Source organism: Erigeron canadensis, chromosome 9 (assembly GCF_010389155.1).
Source record: "Erigeron canadensis isolate Cc75 chromosome 9, C_canadensis_v1, whole genome shotgun sequence".
In the NCBI taxonomy this organism is placed as follows: domain Eukaryota; kingdom Viridiplantae; phylum Streptophyta; class Magnoliopsida; order Asterales; family Asteraceae; genus Erigeron; species Erigeron canadensis.
In genome coordinates, this window is record NC_057769.1 from 26,492,653 (window position 1) to 26,509,778 (window position 17,126).

Below are 17,126 nucleotides of genomic sequence, written 5' to 3' on the forward strand. Positions count from 1 at the left end.
AAGTAACTCAATGACAAATGGGTTGGGTCTTGGGTTTAGAAAGGCTAGTAATTGAGTATGACTAGGTTGAGCTAGTCAAGTTGTGAATGTAAGCTTATGCATTTTATGATATGATTATAGGTTGAAGCTTGCTTGTGCTTTTCGTTTTAGCGTTGTTGGCCTTTTTGCGGAGGAGGTGAGTATATTTGCATACCTTTATGTATATGTTGGATCAATTGACCACATCATGTTGAAGCCTTTTGTCCATGGTGGTTTTGACCATTTCATGTTAAAGTTTGTAAATCCATGTGTGGTAATTGATGTGGCATGGGCCCATGTGGGGCATTGTGATTATGAGGCCTAAGAACCTCTGGGGCCTAAAAATCCCGATAGTTGTTATGTCATGAGGCCTAAGAACCTCCGGGGCCTAAGAATCCCGATAGTTGTTATGTTATGAGGCCTAAGAACCTCCGGGGCCTAAGAATCCCTATAGATATGATTGATATGATTGTTTAGCTTATATGGATTCGTATATGTGTTGATAGTGTGCAAGGTGAGCATGTAAATGTGGCATGACGGTGTCATAGGTTACATGTGAAAGTCCTTGTACTTTGCCCTCCTTCGTATTCGTAAATGTATGCAAGTATATTCACTAAGCCTTTGTTTATATTTTAGTTGTCTACCCTTTTATAGGTAGTTCCGGAAGAAGGAACTAATATTGACGGTTGGAAAGTGTTGATCTAGAGCTTGAGGTGAAGTTTTTGCAAGACTTGAAGTATTTAGGTCATTTGTGGAAGAATGACGATCTTTTGGTTAGAGGCTTAGTTGTCCATTCTCTCTTGGCTCTTGGTACATAATGTTTTGAAGTCTTACCACTGTTATATTTCTGTAAATGGTCAAGTGCAAGTTCTTTTGGAAAGTTGTATAATTGAGTTTTGGGCGAAAATTGTGTCAAAATGGGTAAATGACCCATTTGATGGTGTTCATAGTTTTTGAAATTAGATGATGTTGTAATCCTGTTTACAATGTGTCTATGTCGTTCTTGGTAACTTTTGGAATGTGTTTTATGAAGTACATGTTGAATTGTGAAGGTTGCAAGTTTGCTCAAGTGATGGAATGGGTTAGGGTTGCTGGTCAGGTGGCTCACTGCGGCGCAGTGGGGGTGGTTTTGCCCACTGCGGCGCAGTGGAATCCCACGTAAAGTTTTGGTTTTCTCGGCACAGTGGGAGGGTGTCTAACTTTCTGTTCCGAGCCTTTCCACTGCGGCGCAGTGGGGAGTGCTCAACCCACTGCGCGCGCAGTATATATATAAAAAATTAATAAATTATTTTCAATATTTCGGTTTATCGAGCCCTGTCCTTTCATGTTGTTCCAAAAAAAACTATACGGAGCAACACAAGAACACCCTTGTATTAACCCGGTCAAAGTCTCAAACTAGACGTCATATTTGTCTAAAACATCTCAAAATTGTGCTTTTAGGAGTATTTTTTACTGCTCTAGTGTAAACCATATTAAAATATCTTAATTTTGGTCTAGCGGTTAAAAGTCTTTTTACTACCAATTCTTCTTGAACTAAATAATATAAGTTTAAATATAAACAATTCAATAAAGACAGTATTCAGTAGTCAACTAATAACTTACAAATTTGCAATTTAGAAAATGCTATATACATAAATGAACAAAGCCATTATTGTAGTCAACATATCATCAGGGAAATGATTAATCCTCTTAACTAAACCTCTTAAAAGTCCTCCTAATTATAAGATTATGACATATGGTGAAATTAAGAGTTGAGATTAAGAAAGAGAATTAGTGGGATACATATGTTATGATTTAAAAGTTTTAAGAAAATATTTAGGAGGATTAATCATTTTCTTATCAATAATGACATGTAACTATATCGTCAAATTAAACGACAACATGACACTATAACATCAATAATAAAAACGATTATCTTGAAACACTATTCAACAATAGTGGAGACTAACATGTGTGGAATGGAAAAAAAGAAAACTAAACGACCTCTATCCCTCGACGACTTGCATCCCCACGCCAAATACGAAAGTGTGGTTTCCATGATGACTACAAGTCTACAAGTGCGACTTCACCCACACTTAACAAGGAATCAAAAGGCACATTTATTACCCTTTCAGTCACAGATGAAATATCAACCTGTAACTCGAACTTTCAACAAACACAGACGTTTTCAAGTGATACTAGATAATACTTTACTTTTTACAGATAATATTTTATTAAGACACGTAAGAAAAATTTTCATCAATCATACTAATCCAATGGTCATTACTCCTTTGTTTTAGGAAGTACCAGCCAAAATCATATTCATCCAAGAGTTAGAAACTTGTCATCAAAAACCTTTTAACTTCTACAGAACAGATCCAGTAATGTTTGGATGAACGAAGATCAGACCCACAACATACCAAATAAATGAACCAAAATGCTAGTGCAAACAGAAGCAATAACATAGCAGACAAGAATTAATACACCATGCCAGATAGAAAACATAAAGTATTGGTAACATCCTCATACCCAAATACTGACTCGGTACAAATAGTTGCTGTTTAATGACTTCTACTCATCTTCGATTACAATCATGCAAGGGAGATTGTGCTATCATCGTTTCTTAAATCCATACTTTTTGCGTTCATAGAACAGATCTGTTTTAGCACTTCCCAAATTGACAATCTTCGGACACCCATCTCTATCCTTCTCCTGCTGAGTGCACTCTTTGCAGTAATAGGCATCAGAAATGCCCACACCCCCACATATGACACAGCGACCCTGGAAAGACCCATAGTTGCACTCTTCACAGACACGCACAAGTGTGCATGGACGCACATAAGAGTCGCAGATTACACATTTACCATCACACTTTTCACAAAGTCGCCCAATGGCAATTCCTGGCTGCTTCCTGCACATGATCAAATCAGGATGATGCTTCGCCATGATTCTGAATAAGGCTCCGAATTCCCAAAATCTTTAAAACGGCCTGCATATAATAGAGTTTGAAATAAGTAACTGAAAAGTTAAATCTGGTAAAAGGCTTTAAAACAATATGACTTGCACAAAGACCTCTTTGTTCATCCTCTTACTTTCGATAACTAACAGCAGCAAGAAACTTAGGGTCACTGAGAACAAGCCCTTGCAAGCATTATGCTAGAGGTCTTTTTAAGTTTGATATACACTTCTACCTTAAAGTTCAATGTCTTTACTGGCTACTATGTGAACAACCTATCAGACTATGTCAGTGTAACTTGCTCAGACTTGGTAGGAAACTGAAGAGCAAAGAAGCAAACTGGTCCTATTGACCTAAAGATGGGTAATTATTGGGTGGATTAAGCTAAAATAGTTGAGTGAAAAAGAAACTGGGCTGAAAGCCTGAAAGGAGTATTCACAAGTGTTTGGAGTCAGCCAGCACAAATGTAATCCTAAATGTATTCAAATAATCAAATGCATAAAACCTGCTAAACTGCATTTACTAAAATGATTCAGATACTTTTTTGTAATAATACAGTTTTTTATAGTCATAGTAAAGCACTATTCATAAAAGTATAAAAGAAGTATTCGCGAGTGTCTGAGGTCAGCCAGCTCAGCCAGGTCCCCTTTGACCCGCTATAAAGAACTACCAGTACCCATTTTGATACTTGACCCAATGCCACCTATTTTGCTACCTCTGCAGAAAAGGAATATAAAGATACATGGTGCATGATGGTCTGCTGCAGGTTAGATGGTAATCAATTTTCTTTACTCCCTCAAGATAAATTGACCATGAGCTACAGAGAGGCCATTAATACATGGCCTAATCTCAGATGGTGCATTCTAATATCATGGCCAAAATTAGAAATGTATTTAGTGCTTTTGGTTCTAAAAGCTGCCTCCATGATATATGAGTTTCCTCTTTTTGTTTCTAGCAGCATCAATTGTTATTCACTGGTAAGACCATACAACCAGGTCTCTCTTTGTGTAAAAGCATTTGCTAATCTTTAGTAATCTATAAGCAGTATTTACTTATTCAACATATTTCTTTGTGTTGACGTGTTGCTCACATATTCCATCAATAGAATTCTCTCTGTCATTCGAGAAAAAGATTAAAGGCTGAAAAGAATTGTCGGAGGGAGATCATCATAATCGATAGATGTAACCAAAAAACAACTCTAGTTTAATTGTAGCTTTTAAACACCTTTGAAAGGAAAAAAAAAAACAACGAATTATTTCTAATACACACTTAAACAGAAATAATAAATAAAACAAGAGGAGCATAAGATTAGAATTTAAAAACTGGATTTTCTTGATTCAGTAGTCACCACGAAGAATAGCATAACGCCATAGTTGTCAAAACCGAAGGCGCACTCAAAGCGCAGTGACCCAAATGGGGGCCTAAGCAAGAAGCGCAAAAAAGGGCAGGGCCTGGAAAAAGTAAAAGCGCACCTAAGTAAAAAAATCAAATGTATTCAAATTACTAGATACCATTCAAAGACTCATAAACTATTCAACCAAAAACCTAAAACAAATTGTTCATAAATTGGAAACAAAAAACTTCAATCCAACTTATTCATAATTATGTTGAAATAATTTATAGTAGAATGTAGAAAAATATATAAAAACTACTAAATAACGAAAACATACACTACTATAGTATATGAAAAATGGTTTCTATAGCCCTCAAAAAAAGAATAGAAACCCTATGAAAACCGGTTTCTATATACATATGATTATATTAATTATATAAAAACAATAGAAACCCCTTACATAAACCTGTTTACACACAAAAGATAAATATATATGTGATATATATAGGAAATAAGAAAAAAGAATCATCATATAATACTATGAACTCAACATACTATGAACATTTAAACTTTTCTCCAACATTCAGTGTGAAAACGAACACAAAAGTTTGTCTTTGTGGTATTTCCGAAACAAATATTCTACCATTAGATATGTTTTCCGAAAAAGATTTACATTCTTCTTCATTTGATAATTATACGGAAGACCACATCTTCTATATTTCGATATGTCTCCAAACCAGTTGCATACACAAGTTTTATCCTATAACTTTTGAAAAAAAAAAAAATATTTGAACTACTAAAACAGTTTTCAGGGTACAATACAGATCATCATCCCCTGCTCCAGAATGATCATATCATATAATACACTCAGCAGCTAGTAAAAAAGCGAAATAATACAACGGGAATAATAGTATACATTCTCCATAACTATAATAACTGTTATTCTGTTAGTTATACAAAGAAGATCAATGATATAAATATAACGTACGAATTTTGCTGTTTACTTTTGTAAAAAAATATAGTTTCGACAGTAACTTTCAAGTTTCAACGATTAGCACCAAAACATTACGATTATTTTGTTTATTTCCCCTATCTCAATGAACATTCAACAACTAAAACCTTTTCCAAAATCCTATTCTCGAAACAACAATAGACTGTTTATCATATATACACATATTTTTTTGATAGCATAATAATCCGGGTTTGAAACTCCCTAGGTAAACATCATACAGTTAGGCTGCCTAAATTTCATACAATTTATCCAACATGCGACTAAACCTAACAGTAAGCCTATATGTATAGTATTTTATTATTTATTTACTGATTATTATTATGTACAGTAAAAAAGCTAGGGTTTCTAGGGCTTAAATAAATAATAAATAAATAAATAAACAGGTAAGAGTGGGGAAAAGAAAAAAAAAAACTAACCTGATGGAAAAAACGAGAGTAGCGAAAGCAAATTTTGGGGAAGAATGAATTACAAGACAAAGACGCAGTGCCCGCTTAGGCGCTTAATATATAAGCGAACTTTCTAGACTCCGACTTATTTTGTTAGATTTTTGTTTACAGCCACCGACTTATCTATCTATACAACTATCTAAAAATTATATTTATACTTTTATCTATACTATCTTATAATAATTATTACATTCTCTCTCGTAAAAGCGCTAGATGCAAACTTATTATTTTACCTTTGATTAATTAATTTACATCATCAATCCCTTATCTTTTAAAATATCTCCGCTATATCTTCACATCAATTACTTACACCCACCACCAACAATAGTTCATCACCACCACAACTGCCGTCACCACCACCAGTCGTCCTCATAACCAAACCGCCGCCGCATCGCGCGGGTACAATGCTAGTGCTACTAAATAAAAATTATACCTCTATTTTGAAAAGTTTACAATTTTTGGACATGCGAAATTACCAATTTACCCTTAATTAATTAACTTATACAATCATTATATAATCTTTTAAAAGATATTCACTATATCTAAAAATCAAATATCTTTGAATCAATTACCTACACCGATGCCATTACCATCTGTCGACGCCACCACATCGCAACTAATGTTATCACCGCCGCATTGTACGGATACCATGCTCGTTTTTAATAAAATTATTTTGTTTACAAAAATAGGTTTCGATATTTAAAATCGTTAAAAATTATTCCAGACTATTATAGTTTTAAACTTTTAAAGTTTTAATAAGATTAACTTTGAGTCTTTGACACAAGTTTTTCAAAGTTTTGTTTTGTTTTTTTTTTTTAATTATAAGCTATAACTTCGGTCGCTTTTAGTTTAGATTAAGTTTTTAATTTTTAAAATTACACAAATACCTCTTAAAGTTATAACTACTGAGTGTGGTTCGGTTTGAGTGGATTTTTGACTAAAACCGAAAATTTATTTTAAAAAATTACATTTGAATTTAATTTCTAACTTTAAGGACCTTAAATTCTTAACAAGGGTATGAATGGATCGACTTAGTTGAGTTCGACTCGATAAAAACTTAATCTGAGTTGAGTTTAGTTTAGCTCAAGTCAAGTTTAAGTGTAATTTGATAATTTGAGGTTTATTAATGCTTGCGTTTGGAACACTAAACTCAAATAAGTTCACAAGTCAAATAAGCTTAAACAAGTATTTCTTTTTTGCCGTTAAAAAAAAAACAAAAAAAAAACCTTAAACAAGTATTTTATTTAATATTAAAATAATCTACGATATATTTCATTTCGCAAAATTTTCTTTTTAAACACATAACCAAACACCCCCATTTGTCTTACAAATCATGTTTCACAAATTATGTCATCATAGGAGTATCTAGACACACAATGGATTTTTATTCTAGATCTATGTTTTTTTTGTATAACTTTACTTCAATCGATAATAGGCCAATGTTTTCATTTTTACTATTATTAAAGTCCATCTCATTATATTGTTCGTTTCAACTTTATTGTCCACCCTTACATGGCTGATTTTTATTAAATTTTTGACTGTGCTTGATTTCATTGTAAATATACATCTTTATATTTTGGCTGCTTATTAGCTTTATAGACAAAGCATCAATGTTATGGTTGGAGTTCCCAGACTGTGGTAATTGCCTACCTGGTAGTGGAACTACATCAGTTCCTTGGAGATGCATCCAGACTAGTTAGCAAATGTTCAAACCAAACAGCCCTACCTTGTCTTCCTTGTCTTCAAAATCAGATAAATTGCAAATCAAAGCGATTTCATTAAACTTTGATCGTCAGGAACACTCCTAGCAAAACACCACGCGAAGTTCTCTTTCCCCAATTCAATCAATTCACTCAAACGTTCTTTATAAACAAGACGATCTCATCATTCTTTGATTGTCTAAAGAGCCAGATCAAAATATCACATTTGTACATTACCACTTGAAAAGAGCAACAAGGATTTAAGAGGATGTCAATAAAAAGGTCATATGTTCAACATTTCTATTTCCATTTCACCAAAAAAACTATTTTCATATAACTGTTTATAAATATTTTACAAAATAACTTCAAAGTACGAAAAGGAGACAAAGCGCCTTAAGAAAATGATTATAATGAGAGGATGACGATGATAGTCGTACAACAAGAAAGCAGGAAAATCCAAGAACGATCTGCCGACTTACTACTCTCTTCTGATCTATGTTTACTATGTAAAAAGAACAAAACTTTATCCAGAAATAATCTGGCAATAGCTAAAAATCCAAAAAATAAGGAAACAAGAAATATAATAATTCCTTTATTTTCCATATGTACTTGATTCTCCTTCACCTTTGCTACCTCCGATCTGCATAGACATTTACACACTCAGCTGAATAAAACAAAGACATAAAGACTGATAGAAAAAGACCAGTTGTTTCTTTATATACTTCTTTTGAAATGCACTGATAGTGGTTTGGTTGTAATCGTCTCAATTACCATTGGATAATATGATAAGAAGGGAAAAAGAAGGGAATTTAACCTGAGGAAAGAATTGCTCTTTGTGATTTCATCCAGCTGAAGAGACACGAGCGTTTTCCATGATTCTAAATCATCAACCTTTCTAGTCTGCAACAACAGTCAAATGCACAACATCACTTATTATGATCGAATAGAGGAATAATCAAAACTTCACCCCTCCCACAACCCCATTAGAGCTGCAACTTTGGACTCATCACGTAGTCTAAATCAGTAAATGTCTAAACAACCATTGAGCAATCCTAGAAACAGTAGCCACAATGACAATGGACAAAATGTAATTTTTAGATCAATATTGTCATCAAAGAAAACACTGTGATTCTGATATGCACACAAAATGCAATTCATTGTAGTTTTTAGGCAAGTCTGATAAAACACAAGAAGTAATACAAGAATCTGATAATAATACGTACCAAGACCTCATTACTCTCACGGACATTTCTCAAGTTTCTTTTAGTCTCCTCCATGATGAGATCTCTGTCTCCAATTTCTGAATCAATTTCTTGGAATATGTACCCGTACTTGGAGTTCAATTCATCAAGGTATCTCTCTAACAATGATAGGTTAATATCTAACAGACGAACTTTTTGCATCAAAATCTTGATAACACTGTCACCTGGCAACCTTCCAGCTTGTTGTTGGCGCACTTCCGAAAGTGGGTCAGGAACATCAATTGGTGTGATCACACGGTTACCTTCAGATTCATCTAAGAGGTCGTGTTCCACATCAGCATCTGCATGATCAACCGGCTCACCCTCCGGTTTTGAGTCACTTTCAAGTTCTGAAGGAAACTTTTTCTCTTGTGTAGAAACCAAATCCTCAAGCATCATTTCAACAGCATCGACTCCGTAAACTTGTACAAAACTCAATGTACAATAAAACCCAGTTCCATAATGACTCAAAAGATTCAACTTTATATATCTCACCCATTTTGGCTGCTGAAGAACGAATCTTTGTTCGTGTTTCACATTTCCAGCAGTAAAGTTTCCAAGTTTTAGCCAAGTTTCTGTTGGATATACTGAACTCCCAAGCAGTTCAAACTCTTTAAGATTCGATGAGTGGTGTTCAAAATTAGCAATTTTTATGGTGTCAACTAGGGTTTCTTCGGAAAGTTCTACAACCACAAACTTCTCCTCAGCTGAACATGGGTTTCTAAGATACTTATCCTTGTCTATTGTCAAGATGTTAGATGCACCTTTTGCTTCTTTATTAGAAGCTAAAACCTTTGCACCCTTTGAAGCAGAAGCATAGTTATAATCTGCACCACCAGGCTCAAGTCTGTGAATTATACTTCCGACATTACCGTTTGACATTCTGGTTTTTATGTTGAAAGCTTTGTTCTTGAATTCATCAAGACCTAGAGGTACGGGTCTTGATCTTTCAGTTTTAGATGACCCTTTTGGTTCTGACTTAGAAACCGAATGAGGAATTGGTTCTTTTTGGACAGCTTCAAATTCTTGACTGATAATCTCTTCCTTGTTTTCAGAGTGATTTACTAAATCACCCTCGATAAGGTTTTCAAAGTTACTAATTAAATCACCCTGGATAACGTTTTCTGAGATGAGTTCTGTGGTGGGACATTCACTTGACGATAATGAGCTATGGGAATCTACATCAGGCTCCAGTTTAAATTCATCAAAAGTTCTTATACCTTTTGGAAGATCTTCAGGACTATCTATAAAACAAGATAAACAGGTTCATATGAGAGTATTTACATCCATCGATACCTGAAATGATTGTTATTTTATAACGGTACAAATATACTTTGGGAGACTTCCAACCCTCTTGGCCCATTTTTAGCTAATATTTTCCTTGAAATGACAGCTAAAGTTATTGAATTAACCCATTTGAGACACAGCATAGACAAAGATCAACCCATTCAAAAGTAAACCGATATCAACCCTATTGTAATGCTCTATCATGGTTTTTCTTTGTAGAACTATGTGCAGGGAATTACCCAAACCTCTCTAGTTTCTTCTATATAACTCTAATATCAGATGATAAAATTCAAAATCATTAAAATATGATTGCAACTAACCTCTATGACCGTCACCCTGTCCGATCCATAAGTTTAACAAGAACAGAAGCCCCCAAATAAAGATTACAAGTGACAAAGAAACCTTGAAAAAGCTAGTTTTTCCAAGTGTAGACTTTCCCAAAGCTCTTCTGGAGAGAAGAGCTTTACGCGATCTCTGCATTCTACATCAATCTTATTCACTATTAATTACCAACGGTGAACACAACAAAAATATCACGAACAAGTAATCCTGCCATCAAAAAACAAAATTTTGATGTTAATCACCACTACGCATTTTTACATATCAGAATAAAGTATCAGCCAAAATATACTTCAATCCACAAACAAAATAACTCGTACACAAACTTTAAGAATCACCTAAACCAAACAACGGTCTATAAACAACGAATTCTTCAACTTCACAAGGCGTAAATTACATCATAACAAAGGAAGTGCATAAATATAAAAGCTCAATATATAGTTATATATCAATTTCAAAATATAAATTTGGTTACAAGTAATTCTCAATGGATACAAAAATCAAAAGATTAAGACAAGCATAAAGAATCACATTAGCACAATAAGATCAAATACTTTGCTTGCAAGAAACAACTTTTTTTTTCAACAAACAAGATGAAATTCTGTCATTATCAACACATTCTTCCCAAACACAACTTAAAGCAATTGCCAAACTTATAAACAACAAATACCCATATAATAAATCTATATAAAAATTACAAATTTCCCAAAAAGCCCAAATCTTTAAATAATAAAATGAACCAAGAAAACAGAGCCAATAATTGAATTTATGTACATGGGATCTAGAAATATTATATTTTTACACATAAAAAGTAGCATTAAGCACATGGGTCTGCCACTAAGATCTTAAAAGTGTAATTCAAAACTTCAAAAAAATATATACATATTATATATATATATATATAGAAAACAGGGATGTGACAGCACCTGGTAATATATCTGTTCTTGAAAATAAGAATTCAAAAAATCAACAAGAAATTGAAAAAGTGATCGAATTCTTGAAATTATCATAGCAACCCATCTTTGAGTTTTGAATAAATATGAATATTCAAACTTTATTGATTTTTGTGGCAAAATCTTGAAATACTCTGTTTTTCCCAACCTGAATTTCTTGTTGGGCCTTTATTTATTTGTTTGTTTCTCTTGATTGATGTATTGCCGTTTTTTTCACTTTAAGAAAGAAAATTGGGGTTTTGGATATTAATTTATTTAATTAAATTATGAATTTTGGGGTGCTTGGTATTTACTAAAATTTAAATAAAAGACGGTGAATTTATTTATTTATTTGTATTTGTGTTTGCATAACCAGTGTTTTTGGCTTTAATGGAATCGTGGTGTCCACTTGTATAAATCTTAATAAACTTTAAAGAGTAAAGTATAAGTAAAATAATTGTAATAAGTAACCTAATTAGTGTTGTTTTTTTTTAATTTAATTAGTTTAATTTCTTTACTATGTATAAGTTATCATCAATTTTTTGAATATCATTTTAACATATCATGTTGATAATTGTTGTAAAATTACAATTTTATGACCTATAGAATTTAGTGAGTTTTTTTCATGAGCTCAATCTTTTGATTTTATCATGTGTAGTGATTGTGTTTTAGAAAAGTTAGTTTCTCATAAAAAAAATATATAAATCATTGTAAAATATCATCATTTTAATTAAGTTTCTAAAGCTACAATATTCATTCATTCATTGACATTTATTGGTGCAATTAATATATTTATATTGCTCAACTTGTTTGGAATCAATCAATTTATGGGATGGTTTGTTTAAAAGAATGGGAATTTGTTTTTTTGTTTATTTTCTAAACAGTAGTTTAAAAGAATTTGTTACTTGAGTTGATATGAAAAGTAGTTTGAAAGAAAGATATAAAAATAGGAAAAATGGTGATGTATTGCCAGCATATAATATCAAATAAATAAACAACATATGGCAGAAAATGAGTGCTCCATGCATAAAGTGTGGGGAAGGATGAAATCTGTCAGTTGATGAGCTGGAAAATTTTGAGTTACTCAAATCCCAAATTCTTTTGTTGTTCAAATTTTCAAAGATTAAATTAAATTATTATTATTAGTATAAAATAATAGACTATTCTTTTTATTTCACATATCAATTATCCGTCTACATTTCGATTTTAAATTAAAACTATCTCCTATTAAATATCCATATGAAAAAAAAACTCTATTTAGTTTATTATCTCATAATACTCCTAAATATATTTATTGTAATTTAAAATATTAAAGAATAAAGATATACAGTAATAAATGAAGGATAAAGATAAAAAATGATCATTTTACAAATTAATATAACATACAATGATTACAATTTATTTTAAACTTTGTATGTGTATCAAGTAAACATTGAAATTGCCCCTGAATATTAAAATTGAGACGAAGAGTAATATAATTATGTTGTTTTTTAATTTCCCAAAACATAATATCTATGTTTTCGATTAAAAGTCATTGTCAAACACAAAGATTTTCTATTTTGTATTCAAAGAGATATAATTATAGCCTCAACTCATGAAAGGTGCGAAATAAACTTCATTCGAAATATCTTATTTGATATCGTAAATTAAAAAGAATTAAAATAATTTGACAACGTAAATCTTTTTTGATTGTTGATATTATATACTTGTCTTCATTTATTATATCAACTTTGATTTGATAATAACTAAATTGATGACACCTGTAGCAGCTTGACTTTTGTAATGCTTCTTAAGATTAAGAAAACGCTTATTGTAGTTGTCGACAATGTTGATATGTCGATCGTTTGAATCCAAAAAAAAAAAAATGTCGACCAATCTTATCAACATTTTACTTAATCATATATAATACTTATAAATCAATTAGATGTAACAACTCTAAATTCTTTAATGGTGTGCAACAACTTATGTGATAATATTTTCTAAAAACCATTGCCAAGTGTTTAAATTTTATCTTTGTACATCCAATCTTATCAAATCTTTATGTCACAGACGAGTAACTTAACTCTATATAGTACTCGTATATATTACGTTGTACGGTTTTATCTCTAATTTATTGGGAGAAAAATTATATGTATTTAGACCCGTTCATTTTTTATTTAATATACTTATTAAGAACTTTTTATTTTGTACGACATTCTATTTTACTTTAATATTACATGTATACCTGGAAACTAAAACTTTCGAAATAATGCATATTAATCCACTATCACAAATATGAGAAGTGAGACTTAAACCCAAGTAGATCATCCCAGGTCAAATTTCATGTTCTTTTTTTGACTTAGAAAACAATAATAAACATTATTTGCCTAATTTTTTTTAGGTAATACATACAAACATTGTTTATACATTTAGACACGTAAAACCATTGGGTAATAGCCCAATGATTACCAGCCGCCACTTTTCAGGAAAGGTCATGGGTTCAAGTCTTGTCAAAGAAAAACTTGAGATAATCAGGGGATTATTAAGCGGTTGAGATTCACCTGAACACTAACCTTCCTGTGGGATTAGTGGATACCAAATGTTATCCGCCTCCATTTTAGTTGTATTAACTTGACATACAATCTGACATTCTGACTTGTATAGTTGTATTTAGAGGTGGCCATTGGATCGGAATCGGAACCGGTTTCAGTCAACGTGGCGAAGAACCGATTCTTCAAAAACCGAAACTGGTTTAGAACCGCTTATTGGTCAAAGTTTGACTGCTTTTTCGGTTCGGAACCGGTTTGGAACCAATTGGAACCAGAAAGGAACCGATTTTTGGATCCAAATGTGGAAACGGTTCCTATTTATCGGTTCTTGAGAAACCGGAACCAGTTCGTTTAAGATAATCCAAATCGGTTTTTTTGGCTCCGTTTTTTTTTGTCCAGGTCTAATTGTATTAATAGTTTGACAAATCTAAAATAATTTTTTAAAAAATCATGTATACCGACTTACTGTGGAAACTAATAACCTTCGGCTATTTGGGGTCGTTAGACAGTTTTAATTAAGCCCAACAAGCCCATACCAGCCCAAGAGTTAATGCCTAAAATGGTGTATGTGAAAAAAAATAATTACCAAAATGGTGTAGTTTCAAAAATATTTGTTAAAATGGTGTTTTTCTAAAAATTATTTACCAAAAATGGTGGTTTTATAAGGTTTGTATTATTTTACTTAAAAACTAAATTTTGTTTATTTTACAATCTTTACTAGCTAGACCATTAAAACTTAAAAGCTTGTAACCAAACTAACATCTATCTATTAATCTATCAACTCTATGTTTGATTTGTAGTCGTTTTTCGGGTTTAAATGTTTGGATCAAGACCGAGTTAAAGTTGTAAGACATACTAACATAGTGACATATACACGTACATAAAATTATAAGGCATACTAACATAGTAACATACTAATACTTGTACACAATGACACTTCCACCATATATTCAAGATGGCTCCTTGCAAATTAATATATGTTAGAGATTTTTTACAATTTTTATTTAGGAACCTCCTTGAAATATATAATGAAATCCCTTGTATTTAATTTTTATAATGAATGAGGCATATTAAAATAAAAGCTAACTTACTTCTGTTCTATTCAACTTTAATTTATAAATCAAACCAAAAGCTAAGTTGTGTTCTTTGATTTGCTGTTTATTAATATAATTAGTTTAATCTTATTAGGTGGAATGTTTTAATTTGAAATTACTATAGAACGGGAAAGGGAATGATACATTAATATGCATAGTATTTTAGTTTTTTTTTTTTTCTTTTTCGCGTTGATCGATTATCACTACATCACGAAATATTAAAAACATGACCATGTTAAAATTCGTGTCATCATTCGTATGCTGTAACTCGGTCTCGATCCAAACCTTTAAACCCGAAAACAACTACAAACCAAACATAGAGTTGATAGATTAATGGAGAGATGTTAGTTTGGTTTCAAGATTTTGAAGCAAAATAATACAAAATTTATAGAAACAACATTTTGGTAAATAATTTTTAAAAAAACATCATTTTAGCAAATATTTTTAAAAATACACCATTTTAATAAATATTTTTCTCACATACATCATTTTGTACATTAACTCCCAGCCCAAACAGATAATCAGCCAGTATGAGGCCTTATTTATTAAATTAGCAAATTGTCAATTTTCTTTTGTTAGAAAGAAATAATGTTTTTTCCAGCCATATATCAAACTACATACTATTACACTTTACCTATGCTCTACTGTGAAGCTCATAACCATTTTCAAGTAAAAACGCTGACGCTTCTCGATACCGAAACATTTTTGCTCAATAATCTCATTAGTAGTTACTGTAAATTAGGAAGTATTAATTATGCACGCAAGGTGTTTGATGAAATTCCCCAACCAAATCTATTACAGTATCATGGAACATTATTCCTATTGCATATTCGAAGTCTGGGAACTTATTAGAAATGGAAAAGATATTGGATATCATGCCGAGACGAGATGGGGTGTTGCGGAATTCGGTTATATCGACAAGTGGTGAGTTATGGGCTTGAATCTTATGTGTTTGTGCCTTTGTGGGTAGTCCAATGGTGGAAATGTCTTGCAAAGCAGGTATTGTGAATGCCGCGAGGCGGGTTTTTGATTTGTTGCCTGAAACGAATGTGGTGATGTATAATACGATCATTATGGGTCTGCTTCGTTGTGGCATGTTTAATGATACAGAGGAGCTATAAATTTATGCATGAGAAAGATTCGATCACTTGGACAAAAATGGTTACAGACTTACAGGGTATACCCAAAATGGTCTAGAGAGAAAGGCAATTAGTAATATATTTAGGGTAATAAGGATGTAGGGAATGGGTATAGTCCAGTTTACGCTTGGAAGCATCTTGACGGCTTTTAGTACAATTACGGCTTTAAGAAAAGGTTCACAAATTCATGCATATATTGTAAGGAACGATCTTATGGATAATGTGTATATCGGAAGTTCCCTTGTTGATATGTATATGAAGTGTAAACATGTTAACTATGCAGAAGTGGTATGTAAAAGGATGGCGTTTTAAAAAGTTGTATCTTGGTTAGCAATTATAGTGGGTTATGGTCAAAACGGGCATAGTGAAGAAGCGTTAAGGGTTTATGTTGACATGCAAAGAATGGAGTTGAGTCTGATGAATACACTGGAAAGAGTTTGTATATATGATCTTTAAATTTGGGTTAAAGTGATGCACCACATATGGGTTTAAACCTCAAAAACAAAGTTGCAGTTTTTTAAATGAGACTGAATGAAAATTGTAGGGTTTTTGATTTGTCGACAATTATATCATAGTTATGTAGGCTGCGGAGGCCGGAGGGTACCCTGGTGCTATATGTTTACACTAGAGGTGGAAAAATGGGTGGGTCGGGTTGGGTAAGAGGTTAAAAATCTTGCTTGTTTAGAAGAGGGTGTGCTCAGTTTCATGGTCAAATACTGGTTTCAGGTTTGATTTCATTTATCACTGTCTCTAATGCCCTTGTGACCTTCTATGGTAAATGTAAAACTGCTGAGAAATTTAGTCAGTTCATCCATGAAATGAATATAACAGATGAAGTATCTAACACTGCTTTGATTACAGGGTATTCCCAATTTGGGGAAGCCGATAAAACAATAAATCTGTTTAACCAAATGTTGGCTACGCAGTAACTTTCATTGGTGTCCTTTCAGCTTGCAGCAAGGCAGAGCTAGAGGAACAAGGGCGTGAGTGTTTTAAGTCAATGGTTGAAAACATGGAATTGTGCTGCTTTATGACCATTACAGTTGCATGACTTACCTATTCAGCAGGGGCGGGGAAGCCTGAGGACGCCAAACATTTTATAAATGATATACCTTTTAGCCC

General features: G+C 32.5%; 2 protein-coding genes and 1 pseudogene across 3 annotated transcripts; 1 reads left to right on the forward strand and 2 right to left on the reverse strand.

The window, feature by feature from the left end:
- Positions 1–2,438: 2,438 nt before the first annotated feature.
- On the reverse strand, positions 2,439–5,826 carry LOC122581800 (PHD finger-like domain-containing protein 5A). Of its 2 annotated transcripts, XM_043754082.1 has the most exons (3): positions 5,715–5,826; positions 4,302–4,404; positions 2,439–2,986 (listed from the first exon to the last, which is right to left on the reverse strand). In XM_043754082.1, exon 3 carries the CDS (start codon positions 2,941–2,943, stop codon positions 2,611–2,613), a length of 333 nt encoding a protein of 110 aa, XP_043610017.1. In that variant the 5' UTR covers positions 2,944–2,986; positions 4,302–4,404; positions 5,715–5,826; the 3' UTR covers positions 2,439–2,610. The 2 variants fall into 2 exon arrangements, with proteins under 2 accessions (XP_043610017.1, XP_043610015.1); XM_043754080.1 differs by lacking the exon at positions 4,302–4,404.
- A 1,906-nt stretch (positions 5,827–7,732) lies between these two features.
- LOC122581632 (SUN domain-containing protein 4-like) lies at positions 7,733–11,450 on the reverse strand. Its single transcript, XM_043753876.1, has 5 exons — positions 11,238–11,450; positions 10,293–10,521; positions 8,668–9,929; positions 8,259–8,344; positions 7,733–8,084 (listed from the first exon to the last, which is right to left on the reverse strand). Exons 2-5 carry the CDS (start codon positions 10,450–10,452, stop codon positions 7,850–7,852), a joined length of 1,743 nt encoding a protein of 580 aa, XP_043609811.1. The 5' UTR covers positions 10,453–10,521; positions 11,238–11,450; the 3' UTR covers positions 7,733–7,849.
- Positions 11,451–15,501: 4,051 nt separating this feature from the next.
- On the forward strand, positions 15,502–16,505 carry LOC122583434 (annotated as a pseudogene).
- The last annotated feature ends 621 nt before the right edge of the window (positions 16,506–17,126 follow it).

What these genes read in the sequence shown, in the direction of transcription:
- LOC122581800 (XM_043754080.1), bottom strand. Translation starts at nt 2,943, where the DNA reads ATGGCGAAGCATCATCCTGATTTGATCATGTGCAGGAAGCAGCCAGGA.
- LOC122581632 (XM_043753876.1), bottom strand. Translation starts at nt 10,452, where the DNA reads ATGCAGAGATCGCGTAAAGCTCTTCTCTCCAGAAGAGCTTTGGGAAAG. An exon ending in ACAGGGTGACGGTCATAGAG is followed by an intron (nt 9,930 to 10,292) that starts GTTAGTTGCAAT and finishes CTTGTTTTATAG; the next exon opens with ATAGTCCTGAAGATCTTCCA. An exon ending in AAGAGCAATTCTTTCCTCAG is followed by an intron (nt 8,085 to 8,258) that starts GTTAAATTCCCT and finishes ATGTCTATGCAG; the next exon opens with ATCGGAGGTAGCAAAGGTGA.